Genomic DNA, 24707 nt, shown 5'->3' on the forward strand with positions numbered 1-24707 from the left:
TCTCTCATCTTGAGGTTCCTGGGCTCAAACTCAGGTGATCAGTCTTGGCATTAAGCACCCTTAGCTGCTGAGCCTCCTCACCAGCTCTATTAACAACATCTATTAACAACAACTTCTTCTTCTTCTTCTTCTTCTTCTTCTTCTTCTTCTTCTTCTTCTTCTTCTTCTTCTTCTTTAAAAAAGTAAATCTTTGTCATTATTTTTGGTCTTCTGAGCTAATTTAAAAAATAAATTGCCTTTACTCTTTTTTAAAAAAAAAAATTAAACAGCCGAGCCAGAATGCAGGAGACTATTAATTCACGGTGACTAAGTTCAGTCTCCCATTTTGCAAACAAAATGAAACAACTTCCCAAAGCAAACAACCAAAAACCCCAGAAGATTGTGTTGTAACCATATATGAGTTGCACAAATCTAATATTTAAACACTGTTTGTAGGGTCACTGTCCCTCTTGGACAGTGTAGGTTATTGTTGGAAGTTGTGATAGCAATTCCTCCCCAGAGATAGCCACACTCCAAATCCTTGGGATCTGTGACTATGTTATATCAGATGACAAGGGAAATTGGGAATGCAACTCCACTGACTTTAAAGTAGGAGTCTGACCTGGGCCTGGTGGCCCATGCCTGGAACCCCAGCACTTCAGAAGAGGATCATGAGTGTGGGGCCAGCAAGACCATGTTGAAAAGTAAACAAACATGGGCTGGAGAGATGGCTCGTCAGTTCAGAGTGCACTCGTACCTTTCTTCCGGACTGACTCAGTTCCCAGCACCCACTTCACGTGCCTCACACCCGCCTGGAACCCCAGCTCCGGGCATCCAGAGCACTCTGTGCTCACAGACACACAGCCTTCCTCTACATATACACATAATTAAACTAAATCATTTTTTAAAGTAAATAAATAAAATCAGATAAATTAGTAGTATCCTGGTAGGCACCATGTAAGTGAGAGAGGGAGAGGCAGCCTGAGAAAGACCAGCCAGCCATTGCTAGTTTCAGAAGAAGAAGGGATTGGGAGTGTGGAGAAAGGGCAGCATCTAGGGGCTGGGTGGCAAGGAGACAGACTTCCCTAGGGGCCTCCAGAAAGGCACAGTCCTCCTGGTACCTTACTGTGAGCTCAGCAAGACCCACTCTAGTCTTTGTGTGGGGACTAAATGCAGGCCTGGTGCATCCCAGGCAAGTGCTGATCCACAGAGCTCCCCCATTCACTGATCCCCCAAGGCCAGGCTCCTGTCTAGACTTCTCACCTCCAGAACTGAAAGGAAGTAAGTGTGTGTTGCTGAGTGGCAATGTGTCTTAGTGGCCATACACTCCGCTCCATAGGAAGCTGATGCAGTTTCCTTATGGCATTTCAGGTGAGTGAGCTGTTGAGATTATCCTTCCCGAGAAAGGGTCCTGCTGAGCACAAATGTCTTGATCTCATTTTCTGAGATCTTAGAAAATAGATCTTGGATTGTTATAATCTACAGATTTACACTAGACTCCATAGGTTTCCCCTTAAGATGAATGAATGAATGAAAATTTAATTTTTTGGATTTTTTGAGACAGAGTTTCTCTCTGCAACAGCCCTAGCTGTCCTGGAACTGGTTCTGTAGACCAGGCTGGCCTCGAACTCACAGAGATCTGTCTACCTCTGCCTCCCAAGTGCTGGGATCTTTAGCCACCACAAAACTGCAAGTTTTTCCAGTTTTAAAGAATTTAATATTTTTATTAGTTCTTTGAGAATTTCATCATCCCCGATTTCTTGTATTACATGTCATCACCCTCTGTTATGTCAGGGCAGTCACATTTGACACTGTGTCACTGCCGGGTGGCCGGAGAACCCGTCCTCCCTTTGCTGAAGCGCTGCCCTCTCTCTAAGACCACACCTCTGTGTGTCTGCCGTTGTCCTCACTTCCCACCCTGCTCTGCGAGCTCATCTGCTGCTTAGCTAGTGTCCACTTGTCTCTGGTTCCCTCCCTGCCTTTGTCCTTGTGTCACGTGGACATCTGTAAGCCCCAGAGCAAGCTAGCCCTAACACTTCTGGGCCCCAGCTCTCCCTGTTTGCTGTGTGGTAGACACCTGTGAATCTAAGGTGTACTTACACTTTTGGGGAGGAAAAAACAAAAGTGACCAACCAGCCAATCAACTGAACAACCAACCAAACAAACAAACAAAAACAGCAACCCTGCAAGCAGGTAGATGAAATCCCATTTTCTCTTCTAAAGAAAAGAAGAAAAAGGATGGAGGTAGTGGGTATAAAAAGTTAGATCAGAAATCCATACATGTTTTGAAGGAGTGAAATTTCTCTTTTAGGAAGTGTTTAAGTATGCTTACAGGCGTTTGATGTAGTTCATCTCAGTGGGCTAGGAAGCTTGGGCAAGCCTCTAAAGTGCTGATATTTTCATGAAAAGCTACTTTTGAAGGTATTCTGTAGAGGTCTGCTGTTGTATAGACTACACACACACACTGTTGTGTAGTGCTGCTGTTGTGTAGACTACACAACACAACACAATTTGTTAGAGTCTCTCTAAGGTCATACACATTTTTTCTTTATATTTTTCTTTTAATTTTTATTATTTGAGTCCTCAGAAGACCAGAAGAGGGTGTCAGGTTCCTTGGAGCTGGCATTACAGGCAGTTGCCAGCTTCCAGTGTGGGAGCTGGGAACCAAACTTAGATTTCTGTAAGATTTTTCTAGCCCCTAGATACATTAAAAAATACTTAATACAAATAAATATGTGTGTGTTTGTGTGCATGGGTGTTGGAGTGATTGAACCTGTGTGTGCGTGTGTGTGTGTATGCGTGTTTGTGCGTGTGTGTTGAGTGCATGGACTTGTGCACAGAGAGATGTCTTCCCGCATCACTTTCTGTCTGTCCCTTTGAGGTATGGTCCCTTCTAGAACTTGGCTCTCATGTCTCAGCAAGCTCTGGAGACCCCCCTGTGTTAGGCACATTCTTTAAAATGACAAAACTACAGAGATCTTTCCCACAAACTGGTTCTTCAGCGCTAGCGAGGACAATCAGCCCCTGCCTCTCCCGCCACGCGTCCTGTCTCTCTTGCCCCATGGCTGTATGCTTCCAGTGGTCCCCGGCTCCTGAAATAAGAATAAAGGATACTGGCACATACATATGAAATCGCCATAATGAAACCCAATATTTTATATATTAACTTAAAAAAATAATTTAAAAAAACTAAAATGTTTGTCGGTTCAAAAAGAATGGGACAGAAGTGGGGCTGGGACAACGGCTCCGTGGCAGAGAGCATTGGCTGCTCTTGCAGAGGACCCGAGTTTGGTTATTAGCACCCATGTTTGGTGCCCAAAATCACCCGCAACTCCAGCTTCAGGGGGTCTAAGGGCCCTTTCTGACCTCTGTTGGCACCAGCTCATGTGCTCACTCATATACTGCCTCCACACATAAGCACAGATGCAGAATAAGGAGTGTAATGTCTGGGCCTGGCTAGACCGCTCAGCAGGTAAAGTCTTTTGTTACCCAGCCTGTTGAGCTGGTGGGACCCTAATAGTATAAGGAGAAAATGAACTACAGACTGTTCTCTGGTCTCCACATAAAGGCTTGGACACAGGAATATTCCCATGTGAATATATGAACACACATAACATGCAACTCAGATAAGTACAATAAAAAGCAGTAGCCAGGCAGTGGTGGCACACGCCTTTAATTCTAGCACTCAGGAGGCAGAGGCAGGTGGATCTCTGTGAGTTCCAGGCTAGCCTGGTCTCCAAAGCAAGTTCCAGGACAGGCGACAAAGCCACAGAGAAACCCTGTATCGATAAAAAAAAAAAGAAAAAAAAAGAAAAGAAAAAGAAAGTACATATGATGAATTAAACAAATTAGAAAATAGTTAACTACCAAAAGTTAAGGGATTTTTTTTTTCCAGCATTAAAATCTCATAGAAATCTAAGACAAGGCTAGGAAACTACTTTGAGGGAATCAATTTCTCTATGAAACAGTCCAGACTGTCCAGGAACTTGCTTTGTAGACCTGGCTGACCTTGAACTCACAGAGATCCATCTACCTCTCCTGAGTCCTGGGATTAAAGACTTGTGCCACCACCGCCTGGCTGGATCAGGTCTTTGTGGATTGACTTGCTCACAGTCAAGAAAATGTGCTCCTTGCACTGTGAAAGCAATTCTTTTATATTAATAAGATAAGTCAATACCAGTTGTCTATATAAGTATGATAAAAATGATATAAACACATAGATTCTTAATAGCTTAGTCAACAAACAGAGAAGTATTGTGAGATAAATACCATCTCTTCAAATTATGTGTCAGACGAATTTGAAATGGAAACAGATGGATCCTCTGGTCCTCTTCCACAGCGTCCCTCGCTGCCATTATCAGAGACACATGTTGTGCTGAGCAGGAATATGGCTCAATGGTAACAAGTGTCAGGTGAGCATGTACTATATGCCCGTCACATGCAAAACACTTTAAATAGCTTCGACTTCGTAAGAAAGGCATGTCTACATGTCTCTCATGTAAGAGGAGACAGGGTGAGAGAGTAATATGGGTCATGCATTTGAAATGCATGAGCTGGAATTTATTAATGCAGATCTTTGACCTCTAAGTTGGCTTCTTTAACTACTGAACACGTACCCTTGGCAACCTCTTGACAGAGGTGTGTGATCTCTTTAGAAGATTTTGGGGGTTTCAATAGGAAAAATATAGTTACTTCAATATGCGAATTATGTGGTTCTTGAGCATGGGTCACCAAAGGGGTGAAGTTAGTGGTGACTGAACCCCAGGACCACACCCTTTGGAAATAGAATCCCACCTTACATTCTGTCTATCTCAAATCAGAGCTTTCTGTAAATGCTTTCAGAAAATATGTGATGAACTAAACAAACGAGAGAGAAGGTAATCAGCTTGCTGGTTTACCCTGAAATTTCAGCTCCTTAAGGGACTGGAAGGGGGACAATTTCACGCCATCCTAGGCAGCAAACAAAACACTCCCATCTCATTTAAAAAAAAAAATCACCAAGAAATAATAAAAAATTCTTTTTAAACTCGCCCATGCTGTAGCAATCTGCTCAAGGTTTTTGGTCTTCAAAACCTGAAATGGGCCTCTTGGTATTAATGAAGTTCAAGGACAGACTAAGTTGGAAGACTCCCAGGTGAGAAGTTGCTCAAGGACCAAGACTTTATTATTTTTTCTTTTAATCTTTCTTAGCTGTGAGCGATCTGAAATAGTCTAAAGGGGTCATCAGTGTTTCGATGGACATAGCCCCATTTACAAAGCTAGTAATCCTTTTCAGAATATGTGAATGGATTACTTTATGCTAGCAATTTTCATAGATTACAAAAATAGTCCATCTGCTAAGACTTCTTTAGGGCTTGGTATACTGAAGTCCAAGTAAAGGAAAAAGGAAAAAGCCACCTTGAAGGGACTACAGTGACATTTTTAACTATCCACATTTAATTATCAAACATAAAAACAGCTTCTACTTATGACTAAACTGTGTGAAACGCAGGTGATTGCTGATGTGGGCCATTTAGGAGGAAACCGACTTCAGTGTCTTCATATTTTGGACATTTTGTCAATATATTCCATTCTTTGGGTTTGCTGTTTGTCCATCTTTTTGTTTTGTTTTGTTTTTTGAGACAGGGTCTCTCTGTGTAACAGCCCTAGCTGTCCTGTAACCAGCTCTGTAGACCAGGCTGACCTCGAACTCACAGAGATCCGCTGTCTCTGCCTCCTGAGTGCTGGGATTAAAGGTGTGCGCCATCACCTTCTGGCTGTTTGTCCATCTTTTATACTGTCTTAGAAATACTCTTGCATAGGCAGTTAATTAAGCTGTAATTAACCAGTTGCTGTCTTACCCTGCTGCAGGTGGGAGGTTTAAAGTTTACTGTTCATGGAAGATGCTAAATCCTGAAAGGAAGTTGAGAAATGTTGAACATTTTAGCTTTTTCTAGTACCTAATGTCCCATTAGATAAATGATCTAAGTGTGGCTATCATGCACACACCTGTATATTTATGTGAGCGTGTCATGACGTATGTTTGCAGGTCAGAACTACCTGCTGGACTCAGTTCTCTCCTTTCACGCTTGAACTCAGGAATTGAGCTCAGACCATTTTATCCACCAAGCCCAGAAATGTGTTGTTTGTTTTGTTTTTGCAAGCGAGCTTGTTCAAAGGGAGAACCAGAAATGCTGGCTTAGGCTTGTCTCTTAAGTTCCCTTTACCCTGTGACAGTTCTTCCTCCTCTTGTTTCTGTTCACACATTTACTAGTGATACTAGGTCACGCGTCCTACAAATGCTTCCACACTCTGAAAGTGCCCGATTGCTTCTTTACTGAGGCCGTCAGTGCTTTCCTTTTTTCTTCATTCCCTGCAAAGTAGGACGGCAGGAGGCAGGTTTGGCGGAGGAAAGGGAGCAAGTCTGTGCTCCACCTTTTTCCAGTCTCCAAGTTTGCATTTGGAGCCTGACAAAGGCCAGGCAAGCGCTCTGCTATGGGCGTACATGGGAAGTAACTTTTTGTATTTTGAAACAGGGTCTTCTGTAGCCCTAGTCTTGAACTCACTAAATAGCTGAGACTGTCCTTGAATTCTTGATCACCTTCCTCTACCTTCTAAGTACTGGGATTATGGTGTGTGCTGCATGCCTGGATCCTAAACATTGTAATTTTTATAAATTGAATTTGGGTGGAGCCTGGTAACTTTTCATTGGTTTATTCTCCTCTCTTCAATACTCTTAAGTTATATTTAATTTTTAAATTTACAGATTTTTGTTAGATCTTTAAGTTTTGTGCATGTGTTTATTCTGTTTTATATATGTATGTAGTCACTTGCATTCCTGGTGCCCATGGAGGTCGGAGGAAGGTGCTGGATACCCTGGAACTGGAGACGTGCATTGTTCCAAGTGCCCGTGTGGTGCAGGGAGCTGAACTCAGGCCTCTGTGAGAGCAGCAGTGCTCTTAACCTCCGAGCCCTCTCTTCAGCCCCTGCTAGTTCCTTTCTATATTTGTGAAGAGAAAAAGATGAAACTGCATGACATCAGGAAAAATTTTATCCAAATGCTTAGTTCTAGAGAAGTCTGTAACAGAAGCCCCTGAGTTCTGAATGAATGGCTTGGGCATGTCCCTAATGGTGACCTGGCTTTATCCTTGATTTTCCAATCACATACATTTGCTGTGGGTCATTAAGAGGGAGTAGATTAATAAATAAAAGTTCCAAAAGGATAGATTGAGACTTTCTTCTTTTATTTTTCTTTTTTTTTTAAATAGGAAGCAGAGCACTTTCTAGGAAAAAGAACAATTTTTAATGCCTTAAACCCAGAGTCTGTGTTCACAGACCGTCTGGAAACCCTCGCAGCACACCGCCTCCTGCACAGAGAATCCTGTGTTTAACCAATCGAGCATACAGTTTGAAACAGTTTTATCACTAAAGAATCCATTTTCAAAATTAAGTTGAAGGCGAGATGGCTTAGTGGGTAGAAGTGTTTGCTGTGTGAGCCTGACAGCCCGAGTTCCACTCCGAGATCCCACCATGAAAGGAGAGAAGTGACTCCCAAAAGTTGTCCTTTGACTTATGCACACACCCACACGCACACACACACAGACACATATACACTCACAGATGCAAACATGCTCACAGATACAACTCCTACACCATACACATACATACCCACAGATACACATACACACTCACAGATACAAACATACCAACAGATACAACTTCCACACACAGATATACAGACACACAGACACACATCCACAGGGACATGTATACCCACAGATATACACACACAGGCACTCCCCTCCCACACAGAGACACACACAGACTCATATACACACACATCTTAAAAAACACAAAGTGGAGATGCACACACACATACACAAAGTGGAGATACACACAGACAGTCAGACAGACAGATACACACACATATTATAAACAGTGAGGTTTATAAAAAATGTGTTTTAACAAGAACACCATTGCTTTTTATTGAGTAATCCTATAGTGTAAGTGGTTTCTTGGCCTCTGTTGCCTGTTGTATTTTTCACAGGAACTAGAACTTTCAGAGAAAGAATTGAGAACAAGAAGAGAAAACGTACCCCAGTGGAAAATTACGAAAACAACTCACATGAAACTCGCCCTTCATTTACAGGATTTATTTTCCCCAAATAAGTAGGCATTCTGTTCAATGAGAGCAAATTCTTTTTCAGATCGATGATTACCCAGAATTTTTGAATTCACCTGATAGAGAGATCAACCAGCACATTCGTATTGTCTATTCTTCAACCGTTTTGAAAAAAGCGGGCGGAAAATCCAAAGGTGTCGGGAAATTCCTATCTTCCCTTCACCACAGCAAGGCTACCAGGAAAGGTATGTAGTACATGACATTAGAAAACTCAGGTGCTTTTTTTTTTTTTTGAGACAAGGTTCCCCTACCTTTGAACACCCATAGATTAAAAGAATTTGTTTTCCTGGTGAAGAAGTGTAGCGCGTAAAGAGCTGGCTTGTGCACCTGGGTCTAGACTCTCCATTGGCTATCCTTCGAGCCTTGGGCCTCCCACTAGGAAGGGATGATCATTTAAAAATATTTGTTCTTCAAAAAAAATTTTTTTTTGGTCCTGGATGTGGTGGCAGATACATCTGCTATCTCAGCACTTGGAAGGCTGAGGCAGGAGGATTGCAGACTCAAGCCAAGCTCCTATCTAGGAAAAGAAGTAGAAAAACAAAAGAGAAAAATTGTTGTTGCTGCATCCCTGGCCGTAAAGAGGCAGAACGAGCTGTGTTAGACCCTTGGAAACAGAGATCTTAGTGTCCGGGATGGGGAATGACTCTGGCTGTGGTGTGGGCAAGGGGATTGATAACCAGGAAGCAGGGTGGGGCCACTGGATAGAAAACTAAGAAGCAGCGTCGAGTCATGGGTACTCAGCTAATTCGGCCAAACAGGATTCTTCCTAAGGAAGGCTGCGGTGGTCACACATTACCTGGGGAATATGAAGGATGGGGACTCAAATGAGGCCATAGATAGAGGGTGCAGGGTTCTGGGATTCTTACTTTTGAGACAGTGGGTTTTTTGTTGGTTTTTGTTTTGTTTTGTTTTGTTTTGCATAGGCCAGGTTTGTGGTTGAGAGAACTTGCTGTTCTTACAGAGGACCTCGGTTCAGATCCCAGCACCCACAGGTGGCTCCCAGCCATCTGTAACTCTGGTTCCAAGAGATTCAGTGCCCTCCTCTGACCTCCGTGGGCACCAGACACAAAGGTGGTGCAATGCGCTTACGCACATCAACAATCAATCAAAATGATTGCATCCTTAGCAAAGAATGAGAACTGGGAAATGACAGTCTGAGGTGGCCTGTGGGTAGCCCCTTCTCTGAGCACCCATTTTCTGGCCACTAGACTCCAAGTCAGTTACCCAGTGGAAGGAAGTCGTGTACTGTTTTCCCCTTTAATGGACAAGCACCTCTGCACATGGGTAGCTACAGCATGGAAACTGTTTGTCCCAGGCATAATTAGCAGGGTTATGAAATCCCTGGTTGCTCACCAAGTCTCTTGTTACACTAATTAGGGTATCGAACTGGTGTTGCTTGCCTTGAATGCATATTCAACCTGCCTGCAAGCCTAGTTTCCTTGGCTCTTTTTCAACATGGATAGGACCATGGAAATATATTAAAAGAAGTTTATGAAATTGCAGTGGCTAGAAACTTTGCAAATGATATTAAGCAGTGAAGAAATTATGTTGTGCACTTGTTCGTGGCTAGTCACAGACTCCCTTCTGTCACCGGTTCTTTACCTTCACCCCAAAGAGGTTATCAGACACATTTTTCTGCAAGCTAGCCTTGAATGCACAGAGATCTACCCGCCTCTGCCTCCTGAGTGCTGGGATTAGAGGCGCACCACCATTCCTGGCCCCATCTGACATGTTTGTGCAGATGTTCTTTGAAACACAATCCTACCATCACCGCAAGAAGAAATGATACACATTATAAGATAAAAGGCATTCATCCTTTCCATCATGATGATGTTGGGTTCTTTGTGTTTTCTGTTGTCCTGTTTGATTAGGGTATTCCTATTTATGTAGGACCCCGTGGTTCACCTCCTGTAAGACCCAGTGGTTCACCTCCTGTAGGACTCAGTGGTTCACCTCCTGTAGGACCCTGTTGTTCACCTTCTGTAGGACCCTGTTGTTCACCTCCTGTAGGACCCTGTTGTTCACCTTCTGTAGGACCCCATGGTTCACCTCCTGTAGGACCCTGTGGTTCACTACCTGTAAGACCCCATGGATCACCTCCTGTAGGACCCCAAGATTTAGCCCCTGTAAGACCCCATGGTTCACTTCCTATAGGACCCCATGGTTCATCTCCTGTAGGACCCCAAGGTTTAGCCTCTATAAGACCCTATGGTTCACTTCCTGTAGGACCCAGTGGTTCACCTCCTGTAGGACCCTGTTGTTCACCTTCTGTAGGACCCAGTGGTTCACCTCCTGTAGGACTCAGTGGTTCACTTCCTGTAGGACCCTGTTGTTCACCTTCTGTTGGACCCTGTTGTTCACCTCCTGTAGGACCCTGTTGTTCACCTTCTGTAGGACCCCATGGTTCACTTCCTGTAGGACCCAGTGGTTCACCTCCTGTAGGACCCCATGGCTCACCTCCTGTAGGACCCCATGGCTCACCTCCTGTAGGACCCCATGGCTCACCTCCTGTAGGACCCCATGGCTCACCTCCTGTAGGACCCCATGGCTCACCTCCTGTAGGACCCCATGGCTCACCTCCTGTAGGACCCCATGGCTCACCTCCTGTAGGACCCCATGGCTCACCTCCTGTAGGACCCCATGGCTCACCTCCTGTAGGACCCCATGGCTCACCTCCTGTAGGACCCCGTGGCTCACCTCCTGTAGGACCCCATGGCTCACCTCCTGTAGGACCCCATGGCTCACCTCCTGTAGGACCCCATGGCTCACCTCCTGTAGGACCCCATGGCTCACCTCCTGTAGGACCCCATGGCTCACCTCCTGTAGGACCCCATGGCTCACCTCCTGTAGGACCCCATGGCTCACCTCCTGTAGGACCCCATGGCTCACCTCCTGTAGGACCCCATGGCTCACCTCCTGTAGGACCCCATGGCTCACCTCCTGTAGGACCCTGTGGCTCACCTCCTGTAGGACCCCATAGCTCACCTCCTGTAGGACCCCATGGCTCACCTCCTGTAGGACCCCATGGCTCACCTCCTGTAGGACCCCATGGCTCACCTCCTGTAGGACCCTGTGGCTCACCTCCTGTAGGACCCTGTGGCTCACCTCCTGTAGGACCCCATAGCTCACCTCCTGTAGGACCCCATAGCTCACCTCCTGTAGGACCCCATGGCTCACCTCCTGTAGGACCCCATGGCTCACCTCCTGTAGGACCCCATGGCTCACCTCCTGTAGGACCCCATGGCTCACCTCCTGTAGGACCCCGTGGCTCACCTCCTGTAGGACCCCATGGCTCACCTCCTGTAGGACCCCATGGCTCACCTCCTGTAGGACCCCATGGCTCACCTCCTGTAGGACCCCGTGGCTCACCTCTTAGCTGCTCTGCTATGTGGTCCTACAGGAAGGGGTGGACTCACTCCTGTCTGACCAGCTGTGTGAAATAGCTATTACCATAGTCTTTAATGTTAAGGATGATGTCATGCCAAGAGAAGCAGCAAGCATTAGCTACTGAGTAGTTAAATAAAGGTAATTATTAGTACTGACTGCTAACCTCATGGGTGAAAGCCCAGGGAGTATTTTTATCATGTGGCAAAGTTGTCCACTCCCCAGTCACCGTGATTATCTGAACAAAGGAAACTCAGAGTCCAGATCATCTGCAGTAAAAATACTTGGTTTAAATCATCAGATACGGTTGTTAGGTCCAGCTTTTTCAAGAGGTACAGAGAAAAAGCAGTTTTTTTAAAAAAAATCTATCTATCTATCTATCTATCTATCTATCTATCTATCTATCTATCTATCTATTATGTATGCAATATTCTGTCTTTGTGTATGTCTGCAGGCCAGAAGAGGGCACCAGACCTCATTACAGATGAACCACCATGTGGTTGTCAGGAATTGAACTCAGGACTTTTGGAAGAGCAGGCAGTGCTCTTAACCACTGAGCCATCTCCCAGCCCAGCAGTTTTTATTTCTCATGAGCATACATATTTTCTTATGTGGGCCACAGTCAGCATTTTGGATTTTCTGTATTTAGATGCAGAGTGGCTATTAAACGTTGCTCACCAACTTTGCTTTACTGAGCCAGAATCTGAGATAAAGGAACCCAAAGGGAAGGCAGTTAGGCACATACTTTCAGTTCATGGTCAGCACATCCTGGTGTTTTGGGCCTTGGCATGGCAGCATAGGGTGGAAGGAAGCATGGTAGAACAAGTTCAGGTCAGTTCAGAAGGGAGAACAAGGTAGGAAGGGGTTCCGGTTCCAATTTCCCCTTCATGGGTATGCTTTCATTTATTTCTTCCCAGTCCCCACCTTGTGAACATTCTACCACCTTCCAGTGGTGATGCGGGCTTGGGAGTAAGCCTTGGGAGACATTGCAGCCCCAGCTATAGCAGACTCTACAGGAACAAAACCCCTGGCAACAGAGTGGCGAGGATGAACTCTGAAGCTCTGGGAGAGAGAGCACCAAGATTACTTAGTTTCAGGAACATTCTAGAATACCACCAGCAGCAACACTTACTACCATCGTGGACATATTTTACATCGAGTGGGATTATGTCCAACACATTTGGCCACCAAACATGAATGCTGTTGTGTAACTAAGTTTCGATTTGGGTTTAAGCAGCTCCATGTGACTAGCGGTCACTGTCACAGGTCTAGAACCACAGATGACATCTTAAAGACTTAAAAAAAAAATCCAAACTAACTCCCAAAGCACAGTGAAATACGATTTAACAAAATGGAGCGGAACGTGGTGTGTGGCACATGCTTGTGATCCTAGCACGTGGGGGCGGAGGAGGGAGGGTCAGGAGTTAAAGGTCACCCTTGTCTGCATAGTAAGCTTGAGGCAGGCCTCAGCTACATGAAACTCTGCCTCAAAGAAGAAAGGCATGGGCTGGAGAGATGACTCAGCAGTTAAGAGCACTGACTGCTCTTCCAGAGGACCTGGGTTCAATTCCTAGCATCCACATAGCAGCTTACAACTGTCTGTAACTCCAGTTCTTAGAGATATGACATCTTCACACCAATGTCCAAAAAAATAAATTTAAATAAATTAGTTTTAAAAAAGAAAATAAAACCAAAAGCAAACAACAAAATCGTACAAAAACAAAAAAAGGAAGGAAGGAAGAAGGAAAAATGCACAGCCAGTGTGGTAGCACATGTCTGTAACCCAGCACTTGGGAGGCAGAGGCAGGACGATCAATGCAAGTTCAAGGCCAGCCTGGTCTACATTGCAAGTTCAAAGCCACAAGGCTACACAGTAAAATAAGACCAAAGAAATAGAAATGGAACAAAAAGTTACATACATGCACACATGCACACACATACGCACATATGTATATGTAAGTTAAAACAGGACATTTTCTAAAACTAATAAGGTAGGGAAGGTCTAAAACTAGAACAAGGTTCTAGGGAGTTTCAGGTATGATGGGAATTTTTTTTCATAATTCTGCTCAAATGTCTTCACAGGAAGAGGATTGCTTTCTCTTGCAATAGAGAAAGCACATTTACTGTTCTACAGTCTGCTCTGGTCTCTGTGCTAATATAAAATGACAGGAAGTACTGAAGGGGAAGGGCTTGTCTTACAGTTTCAGGTTACAGTCCATCACTGTGGGAAAGTGATGGCAGGAGCGCAAAGCAGATATCATAGCCACGGGCAAGAGGAGAGAGAAGATAGGTGCATGCATGCCCACGCCTGGATTAGTTTTTCTGTTTTTAAGTCTAGGACCAAATCAGGGATTGATACTGCCCACAGTGGGAGCTGCTGTGAAATGATCCTCTTGTACCCTGTAAAGATTTGTCACTTGAATTGGTTTAATAAAGCACTGATTGACCTGTAGCCAGGCAGGAAGTATAGGCGGGACAACCAAACTAAGGATGATGGGAAGGAGAAGGATGAAATGAGAGGAGTTGCCAGCAGTCACAGAGGGAGCAAGCGATGAATGTGTCATGCTAATAAAGGTACAACCCATGGCAGAGAGTAAATAAAAAATATGAGTTTATTTAAAATGTAAGAGGTAGTAATAAGCCTGAGTTATTGGCTGAGCATTTATAATTTATATTAAGCCTCTGAGTCAATTATCTGGGAAGCAACTGCCAGGTATTTTTGAACAGGAAGGCAGCAGAGAAACATCTGACTACAGGGAGTGTCTTCCCACTTCAGTTATGGTAACAAGACAATTTCCCAAGACATTCTTACTGGCCGACTTGACCTAAAAAGCCCCTCACTGAGACTTCTAGGCGATTCTATATGTGTCAAGTTGGCAGTCAAAACTAGCCATTGCAAAATTTCTTCTAAAGAGTGTCTTTAGTGTACATATATTGGGACTTTTTTGTACAAGTCTCTGTGTGTGGTATATGTTTCTGTGTTGAGGCCAGAGATCTACATCTGGTGTCTTTCTTGGTTTCTCTCCAACTTATTTTTTGAGACAGTGTCTCTTACTGAACCTGAGTTCACCGATGCAGCTAAGCTGCCTAGCTGATGGGCTCCAGGGATCCTGCCCACAACTCCCATCCCATGGAGTTGTGGCCATGGGGCCACAGACACATGCCATAACCCCAGCTTTTACAAGGGTGCTGGGGGTCCTATCAGGCTTTAGTGGAGCAGGCACTTTTCTGACTGAGCTATCTCCCAGCCCCCGAAAAATGTTTTCAGCTGGGTAGCACTACAAACATTCTGTCGAAAATCCACCAGGCTGGCTGACCAAAGACTTGGTGTCTGAGCCACTGCTCTCTGGAGAGTGGGATGGCGTCAGGATTTTGTCATTCCTGCCTGTGCCCGCAGCCTCGAGTGTGTGGTGTCTAGGAGATCAGACATTCCACCACCACCACAGACGCAGACCGAGTTCCACTTCACTTCCGGGTCCCCATTACAAAGGAAGATTTCAAGCCGTGGCAGTGGCACTAGACTGCTGTGTCACGACCCTTGATGACATCAGGTCTCATAAACTCAGATCACTTAGTCAATGACCACATCACTTTCTTGTTTTTAAGTCAAGCAAGATAATAATGGACCTACTTTTTGGAGAAGAAAAGATCCTAGGAGTCTGAACAAATCCTCTCTCAGGTAAGATGATTTTATCTTGCTGATCAAAACTTACGTTGCAGTTTGGTTTGTTTTAAAAATAAGTTTTTACATATTGTATGTGTGGTGTGTGTGCACATGTGTGCATGCGAGTGTGTGCACATGAGTGTGCATGCACATGTGTGCATGCAAGTGTGTGCACGTGAGTGTGCATGCAAATGTGTGCATGCGAGTGGGTGCACGTGAGTATGTGCATGTGAGTGTGTGCATGCAAGTGTGTATGTAAATGTGTGCATGTGAGTGTACATGAGAATGCACCATAGTGAGCATGTGGAGGCCAGAGGGTACCTTGCAAGAGTAGGTTCTCTCCCACATTGTGGGTTCTGGGGACTAAATTTAGGTCTTCTGCACTGGTGGTCGGTCCTTCATCTGCTGAGCCATCTCACTGGCCCTCAATTTAAAAAAGTACATTTTTCTACTACTTGTTTTAGATTCAATCTATGCATATCATGTGTGTAGCAATGAAAAAAAGTATTTTGAAAAAACTTTCCCAAATTAAAATCCAGTTAATTAAAATAACACAATATGTTATTATATTTTTCATTTCATGGAATATATAAATATCATATCACAATATCACTTTAATAGATGAAAGTTGAATTAAAAATAATTATTAACCTTGAACTCTTTGTAGAGAAAAATATTAGAACTTGTAACATTTCTTGGTTTTGCTTTTTTTTTTTTTGAGACAGACTCTTAGACTCTTAGATAGCCCAGGGAACTAGGGATAACCTTGAACCTTGACCCAGGACTTTGTGTATTGGAGACAAGCACTCTTCCAAGTGGGCCACACCCTGAACCCTGTAAAGGCTAAGGGCGAATGAGGCAGAATTTGTGTCCTCGAGAATTCTAACCAGGTTTCATAACATCTGCCTGGAAGTTATGTAATGGTAAATATGCTGTGTGCTCCAGATGAGTTGACACAATTTGCCTAAGAGATTTAAAGAGGGGGAAAATAAGTTGTGGAGAGAAGTCAGGCTTCCGGTGACAGTTGGTAACAGGACGGTTCATAAGGAGGAGGAGCCATCAAGGAGAGCAGACGTGAAGTCGGGCAGATAATACATAGAACATGAATCAGCCTGTGGAGACTCACCTTGATTGTCAACTTGACACATCAGGAAAGAGACCTCAGTTCAAGAACCACCCCCATGAGATAGGCCTGTGGGCATGTCTGAAGGGGCAGTTTCTTGGTTGCTAGTTGCTGCAGGAGAGCCCACTCCACTGTGGGTGGTGCCATCCCTAAGGAGGCCTGGGCTGTGCAGGAAAGCTGGCTGATCAAGCCAGATGAAATTATTCTGTAAGCAACATTCCCATGGTTTCTCTTTCAGGCTCCTCCCACACTTCCCAGTGCCCCCTTGTGACTTTGAACAAGCCCTTTCCTCTCAGTCCCTTTTGAGCATAGTATTTATGACAGTGATAGAAAATGGATACAGGGTATAAGCAAGCCCCAAAATAGAACGCGAAGGGAAATTGGGTGCATATTTTGGAAGACCTTTCTTTAAGATTTGTTTTATTTTGTTTTGTGTGTTTGTGTGTCTCTCTGTGTGTTTTCATGAAGGTTAGGAGAGGGCATCAGATACTGACTTCACTGGAAGTGAAGGAAAAGTCAGTATATATTTTAAGGAGATATTCTCCTCTCATAACCTGAAGTATAATACTCCCACACGATGGAGTCTGCACCAGAAGAAAGGGCAGTGCTGGGTCCTAGGAACTGTGTGTGCAGAGACAGACAGGCATGAGGAGAATCCCTGTGGTAGGTGGAGAAGTTCACGTTACCATATTAGCACAAAATCCTGGAGAGACGTCCTGCCTGGGGAGTGTTGGAAGTCTGTGGTCTGCAGGACAGGTGCTGCAGAGTGGGGTGTGGGGGTGTGGGGGTGTGAGGGAGCATGGGGGAGTCCGGGGGTGGAGGTGGAGGTGTGAGGAGGTGGGGGTGAGGGGGTGGGGGGTGGGGGAGTAGAGATGGGGAGGTGGGGGTGGGAAGGTGTGGGAGAGTGGGGGGGTGGGAGTGGGGTGTGAGGGGGTGTGGGGATGGGAGTGTGGGGGTGTGAGGGGTGGAGGGTGAGGGTCGGGGTGGGGGTGGGTGGGAGGGTGCGGGGTGCGACCCTCCACGCTCTGTCTCGTTTCACTTTCTGTCTTGGGCTGAACCACAGGATCTCTAAGTATTCTTCTGTTTAAGGGCAGTTACATTGCAGTGATGAAATACCATGACCAAAACCCAAACTTTGTGCCTCAGTCATTGTTCTGTTGCTGTGCAGAGACATCATGACCATGAGAACTGTTGTCAAAGGCCGCATCTAGCTGGGACTAGCTTACAGGTTAAGATGTTTAGCCCATTATCAACACAGTGGGAAGCATGGTGGCACAGAGTCAGTCATGTGCCGGAAAGGAACGAGAAGTCTCCCCCAGATCTGTAGGCCACAGGAAGGGATGTTCCGGGCACCTGAAGAGAAAAGCCCCCAGAAGCCTGAGTAAGTCAAATGGTGTCTTCATTAACCACCGGCGGGACTGTCTTAGTAGATAAAACAGAACTGACCTCCAGTTGGTTTGACTTTTTAAGAGCAGAAAACCACAATTTTGAGTACATATGAAGCAAGTATATACTTACTTCCAGAAGTCTCCAGAAGTAGAAAGATAACAGTTAAAGAGTCAGGGAGTTAGCCTTTATCTAAAGGTCCCTCTGTATCGGAATTTAGGGCTGTGCAGAGACCAATTTACCCAAGATAATTTTAACACTTAAAGTGTTCTTAGGAATAGTTTCATGAAATGACGTAACTGTAAGGGAGGTCCTCCTCAAGACACTCCCAGACACCAAATTTTAAGCACAAAAAAGATTTATTACCTCAGAGGGGCAAGTTGGGGTGGGGCAGGCTGCAGAGGCAGACAGCAAGCCAGCAGGAAAAGTGGGTGGGTTTTTTTTTATTTTGGTTTGGTTTTGTTTTATTGTTTTATTTTTGTTTTTCAGGAAAAGCAGCTTTGTTTGTTTTTTGCAGGAAAAGCAGCTTTTTTTTTTTTTCTACAGGAGTGGGTTTTTAAGGAGAAAAAGGGGAGTCTGTGCTTGGGTGAGTTGGTAAGTCCTAGCTGGACATATTAGCCAAATAATGAATTCTGATTGTTGAACCTTGGTGTTTTGTCTCAGTAATGAGTCAGTGGCCAAATAAGGGAGTGATCTTTGGTACTAGCTTTGGGAATGTGGTCTAACAGTCTTCAGCAAGGGTAGGAGGGTAAAGGGTAAAAGTTAATACCTGTTAGTGCTGTGCCGTTTGCCTTGCTTGGACCTGCTAGAAAGAGTGAGCAAGTGAGAGAGAGAGAGAGAGAGAGAGAGAGAGAGAGAGAGAGAGAGAGAGAGAGAGAGAGGAAGATAAAGGAGAGAGAGAGAGGAGGGGGGAGAGAAAGAGGAAAGTTGGGGGGAGAGAGAGGGAGAAGGAGAGAGAGAGACTGAACCTGGTTTGGACTTCTAAAACCTCAAAGCCCACCCCCGGTGACACATTTTCTCCAACAAGGTCACACCTCCTAACCCCTCTAAATTTTTTTCTTGTTGGGAGCACATTATCTATTTAACTAATAGAATTTGGCTTAAAATGATTATTTGGAGGCCAGAGTCCATGTGCGATGGTACACATCTAAAGTCTCAGCTACTGGAGGCTAAAGATCAACTGAGTCCAGGAATTCAAGGTTAGATTCAAGAACACAGTGAGACTTTCTAAAAAAAAAAAAAAAAGAGTTAGAGAGATGGCTCAGGAGTTAAGACTTACTGGACACCCTTTTCTGAACTGTGGGCACCAGGTACACACATAGCACACAGACATACATGCAGGCAAAACACCCACACACAAAATAGTAAAGAGAGTGGGGGGTGGTTACTTTGGGGATGGGATGTAGGGCAGCTGGTCAAGCACTTACCTAGCCACGGGTTTAATATCCAGAACTGAAAAAGAAAACAAGCAAAAAACAAAACAAACAATCCAAAATAAAACAAATAGAAACCGAAAAAAAAACCCTTCCAACCAATAGTTTTATTCCAGCCTGTAAATGGAGACTGTTCTTTCATTTCCAGCCACTAAGACTCAAATAATCACACAGAGACTATATTAATTACAACACTGCTTGGCCTATTAACTTACTTCTTATTGGGTAGCTCTTTCATCTTAACCCATTTCTATCAATTTGTGTAGCCACGAGGCTGTGACTTAATGGTAGTAAGGTTCTGATATCCTTTTCCTTTAGCAGCTACTTGGCTACTCTTTGACTCCTCCCACTCTATATTTCTGCTCAGATTTCCCACCTGACTTTATTCTGCCCTGTCATAGACTGAAACAGCTTTATTCATCAACCAATAAAGCAACACATGTATGGAAGGACATCCCACATCACCGACCAACCATTTTGGACAAAAGTGTTGTCTACAATGACTGTAACTTTCATGAATGTGTTGGATTATAGTGTAAGTGTCTCTGTGTTCCTGTCAGCTTGCTCCAGGCTTTTGAGATTACAGTTCCAACTCTATTTGAAGCTAAAACTTCAGAAAACCCAACTGGCTCAGGCAGAATAGGTGTTCTGTTTAGCACTGCGAGCCGGCTCACAACAGTCGCCAAGGCCTCTTCAAAATGGTGGTGTCGGGGCAGGGACACCATCCTCCTGGTTTCCCGTGGGGCGCCAGCGGCAGTTTGTGGAGTACCATTTAATGTCACATGGGAGCCATCAGTGTACACAGCCAGTGTCTCAGCCTCTGTGCACTCACTGCCGTCAGTGCTCCTTCATCATGGCGAGAACTAAAGTCTTCGCCAAATATTTTCTGTGAACTACTCCAAGGTCTGGAACAAACTCGTCAAGTGGTTGTTTCTGTTTCCCCACCCTGCCTGTGTTGCGGGATATTTGTTTACACTGTGTGAAGATGTGTTGTTGTGATTGGTTTAGTGGAAAAGCTGAGTAGCTTCTGGGCGGTGGCGGCGCACGCCTTTAGTTCCAACACTCGGGAGGCAGAGGCAGGAGAATCTCCATGAGTTCGAGGCCAGCCTGGTCTACAAGAGCTAGTTCCAGGACAGGCTCCAAAAACTACAGAGAAACACTGTCTCGAAAAATAAAAATCAAACAAACAAGCAAAAAGGATGAACAACCAGTAACTAGGCAGGAGAGAAGAGGCAGGACTTCTGGGGAGAGAGAACTCAGGGTTGGAGTCCAGCATGTGGGACGTGCCCGCGAGACACTGAAGAAGTCAGATGTACAGAAGGAAGGAGAGTTAAAAAGCCACATGGCAGAATGTAGAATAATAGAAACAGGTTAATTTAAGTTATAAGGCCTAATGGGGAACAAACCTATGATAAAAGCTCTCATAATTAATAGTAAGTCGGACTGGCCATCCAAGAAAGTCCAACAAGAAAGATTCGCGACTGCACTGTGTCCTCTCCTTAGCCTTTCTTGCTAAACATTCTTGCTGTCCTTACAGAGAATGTGCTGAGTTTTGTGGACACTGCAGTGGATCTCTGGGGCAGCAGCTTTGCTCATTTACTAAGACTGTATGTTTATTTGCCCTGGCTCAGCCAGGGAGGACGGTTGGAGTCCTAGGCAGTGAGGGTGTGTTGCTGCCCACTCTGTCTCTCCAGCTGGAGTCAGTGTTCCAATGTCATGTGAATGAAGACCACCCTGAAGTGCAGAGGCCCCCAGTCACCAATGCTGTTTGGTCTGTTACAAAAAGTCCACAGGACACACATATTGTCCTGCTGATGGTGCTAAGCATCCAGAGCAAGGTCAAGGTTTGCCGGTCGAATGGAAGAGCTGGTTTCCCTGAGGCTCTCCTGCTGAGCCCTGCTGTTGATCTTGGCTTGGTCTTTAGTATGTCAGAATCTGGGACTAACTTCCCAGGGTGGCATTGCTGCTTGCCTAGTGTGTGGTTGGCCAGGCCATGTGAGGAGACAGCCTGGGTCAGCTGGAGTGTGAAACAAAGCTGACCTGGAATAAGAGCGAAACCCTGTAATTTCTAAGCCTGGCTGTGTACTTAGTCTCCGTCCCAGGCTACTGAATCCTCTGCTTTGGCTGTGGGGCTCAGCAGTCTGCTTTTGCTGACTCCCTGAGGTATTCTGTCAGTGAGCCACCAAGGCTGGGTAATTACTGTGCCGTGTATCCACAGTTATGTCAATCTTCTTGACTGTGCACCCCCTCATTTCTCCTTCTCATTCTGATCCCCAACCCCTGAGGATGGAACCCAGCACCTTGTGCCTGACAGATAAACACACAACCACTGAGACATACCCCTGGGCACCAGCTTCTCTTTCCTCACTGTAGATACCCTGGGACGAGCCTGGGCATCTCCCACCAGCCCTACCAAACCGGTGACCATCCCAATTCCATTCTCAGTAACACTCCCTTTGCCTGACTGGCTCCTGCCCAAAGCCAAGTGACCTTTTCACAACATCTGTTTTTTGAATAAAATCCTTTGGTGGCTTCTACCCACTGCACAGGAAACAAAACCTTCTACTGCGTAGATGTCCCTGAACTCTCTGCCTGTTGCTTAGAGCGCCAGCTTTTTCCTTTGTCACTTCTCCGACTAGTTCAGGGGCAGCGCACACCTGCTCCACGCGTTCCCTTCCTCATGCCTCAGGTCCTGGTTTAACCCTTGCCAGGTGGTGGTGGTGCATACCTTTAATCCCAGCACTCTGGAGGCAGAGGCAGGCAGATCTCTGTGAGTTTGAGGTCAGCCCGGTCTACAGAATGATTTCCAGAACTGTTTCCATAGCTACTGAGAAACCTTCTCTCAAAAATTAAAAACAGAAACAAATACTGCAATCTCAGAAAGATCTTGTCTGATGACTTGGTTCAAGCATACTGTCAACAAAACAAACGGGAGAAACGAAGCAAACAAAAACCCAAACGTGCACAGGTTCCCTTTATCTGAGTTTATTTTGTCAGTTACAGTCACACGCTGTTGTGCCTTGTCTGTCTTCCCTCTAGACTGCCAGCTCCCCAGGGCGGACCGCTTGCTCTTGTTGGCTGAAATCATATTGTAGGCTACATGTCTACAATACAGTGCTTTCGTCCCTCTCTGCGGTGGTGCTGGGCATCACACCCAGGCTCGTACTCGTTCTTAAGTAAGTCTCTGTCACCAAGCGACATCCCCGGGCAGAAGGTGCTAAATGTTTCTTGAGTGTGTAATTGTGCTCCATACATAAGGCCTAGCTGGGCTTGTGTGGTGTAGGCTTGCAGGAACCGATTTGACCTACGCTGTGTGGTGTGAGCTTGCACTGCTGCTGTGAGGGCTGAGCTCATGGTAGAAGCTTGCCTTCCGGGCAAGGCACCGAATGAATATGTGAGCGCGACTTCAAGGCTTGAAAAGATGCAGGGAGAGGCAGGTGTGGCCAACGCCATTGGCGTGCTTTTAGAGTCAACGGTCACCATAGCACGTTTTGGCTTCTGCTAGTCCCCAAATTTCTAAAACTCTCTGACAAATACTCTCATCGTTTCCCTCCTATTGAGAATGATGAATGACTGGGCTGGGAGGTAGCAGTGCACACCTTTAACCCTAGCACTTGGGAGGCAGAGACAGGTGGATCTCTGGGAGTTCGAGGCCAGCCTGGTCTACAGAGAGAGTTTCAGGACAGCCAGGGTGACACAAAGAAACACTGTTTCCAAAACACAGAAACAAAAGAAGGTAGAATGAGGAATGGTTATCATGGTCTAGACACTGAAGAGAGAACCTGTTGAAACTGGCACGTAGAGTTTAGACTTTAAAAAGGAGTTTTTGACAAACAGGGCGACTTGGAGAGTTCCACACTCGTTCACAGGGGTAGTTCACACTCGTTCACCCTTCTCTCATCTGTTGCTCTAGTCACACAGAGCCTAATTATTGTCTTCGCGTTCTCTCTTGGATGAACACTGCTGAGCAAAATCAGCCAGGGCTTAGAATTGAACCCGAGTGATACAGGAAACGAGAGGAAAAAGCCATGGGTTGGCCCAGGTGGCTCTGAGTGTGTGGGGCACGGGACTCTGCTCTGATGTTTGTCGGACAGCTTCGTTTTCTCTCCCTGAATCCTGTACCCTTCATGGGGCAGCCAAGTTTGAAACTCACATTGTCCAACTCCTGCTACTGGACAGAAGCCTGTTTACAGTTTGCGTTAGAACCCCAGGGAAGGTTTGTAACTGTCGCACCAGGGCAGCTGACTGAAAATACCCAGCCTGGTGTGGGGACCAGAGGCTCTGCAAACACGACAGCTGGTGTGTTGACACGTGGAATCGGGAGTCTCTACATAAAGGGCGCGGGGACAGACAGAGTTGTCTCCGTTCTGAGCGTGTTCTCGCAGTGTCGGCTCCGTAATTAGACTTCAGAATCGGGAGCCTAAGCGAAAGGCAGGCTGGGTGGAAACACTAATTAGAGGGACGAAGGGTATGCGCAGGTGCAGAACTTCTCAGCGCCTCTTAGAAGCAGGCTGAAGCCTAGTTATGAAAAGCTGCCAGTCAGAAGGACGCTGCTATCTTGGGACATCAGACTTAGAGAAATGCCGCAGCTCCAGGATAGCAATAAACAATGGGCTGTCAAGCCCTAAGGAATGGAAAACTGGCTGGTCCCTGACGATGAGTGTTTAGGTTTCTCTCTCCTTAGGATAACTTCGTTAGTGGATATTTCCATATACGCATAGATCTTAAGAAAGAAAACACAGGAAGTTATCTTAATTTTTTTTAAAGTTCATACTTGTGCATGAGCGAGTTTATGTTTTTGTGGGAGTGTGCCCTTGCATGTGTGCAGGCCAGAGGATGATGTCAGATGTCCCCCTCTGAAACAGTCTCACACAGCTAGCCTGTAAGCCTTAGAGATCCTCCTGTCCCTGTCCCCCACCTCCTGAGGTTCTGGGGATCCTCCTGTCCCTGTCCCCCACCTCCTGAGGTTCTGGGGATCCTCCTTTCTCTGTCCCCCACCTCCTGAGGTCCTCAGGGATCCTCCTTTCTCTGTCCCCCACCTCCTGAGGTCCTCAGGGATCCTCCTGTCTCTGTTCCCCACCTCCTGAGGTTCTGGGGATCCTCCTGTCTCTGTCCCCCACCTCCTGAGGTCCTCAGGGATCCTCCTGTCCCTGTCCCCCACCTCCTGAGGTTCTGGGGATCCTCCTGTCCCTGTCCCCCACCTCCTGAGGTTCTGGGGATCCTCCTGTCTCTGTCCCCCACCTCCTGAGGTCCTCAGGGATCCTCCTGTCCCTGTCCCCCACCTCCTGAGGTTCTGGGGATCCTCCTGTCCCTGTCCCCCACCTCCTGAGGTTCTGGGGATCCTCCTGTTCCCCCACCTCCCATGCATGTGCAGCAAACATTCTTACCTTCTCTGCAACATCTCCTTGCCCGCCCCCTTTGTTTTAGGAAAAGTGTCTTCTGGCCTGGTGAAGAGTTCTGTAAACCCGGGAGTCAGGGGGATAAAAACCAAGCTCTCCCATTGTTAATGGAATCTTGGATTTGTTTAGCAGCTTGGTTTAGAGCTCTTACCTTCCCGGTTGCCATTTCTAGAGATGC

At 45.8% G+C, this 24707-nt stretch overlaps 1 protein-coding gene across 2 annotated transcripts in view; it reads left to right on the forward strand.

Annotated features, from left to right (window-relative positions):
- Positions 1–24707, forward strand: part of C26H12orf56 (chromosome 26 C12orf56 homolog) — a 63462-nt gene that overhangs the window by 1442 nt on the left and 37313 nt on the right. For both annotated transcript variants that reach the window (XM_085683134.2, XM_048418797.3), the window contains exons 2-3: positions 8166–8325; positions 15131–15203. In XM_085683134.2, coding sequence (XP_085539260.2) covers positions 8166–8325; positions 15131–15203 — 233 coding nt within the window. The remainder of the gene's footprint in view (positions 1–8165; positions 8326–15130; positions 15204–24707) is intronic.

Source organism: Myodes glareolus, chromosome 26, assembly GCF_982192425.1.
Source record: "Myodes glareolus chromosome 26, mMyoGla1.1, whole genome shotgun sequence".
Classification (NCBI taxonomy): Eukaryota; Metazoa; Chordata; class Mammalia; order Rodentia; family Cricetidae; genus Myodes; species Myodes glareolus.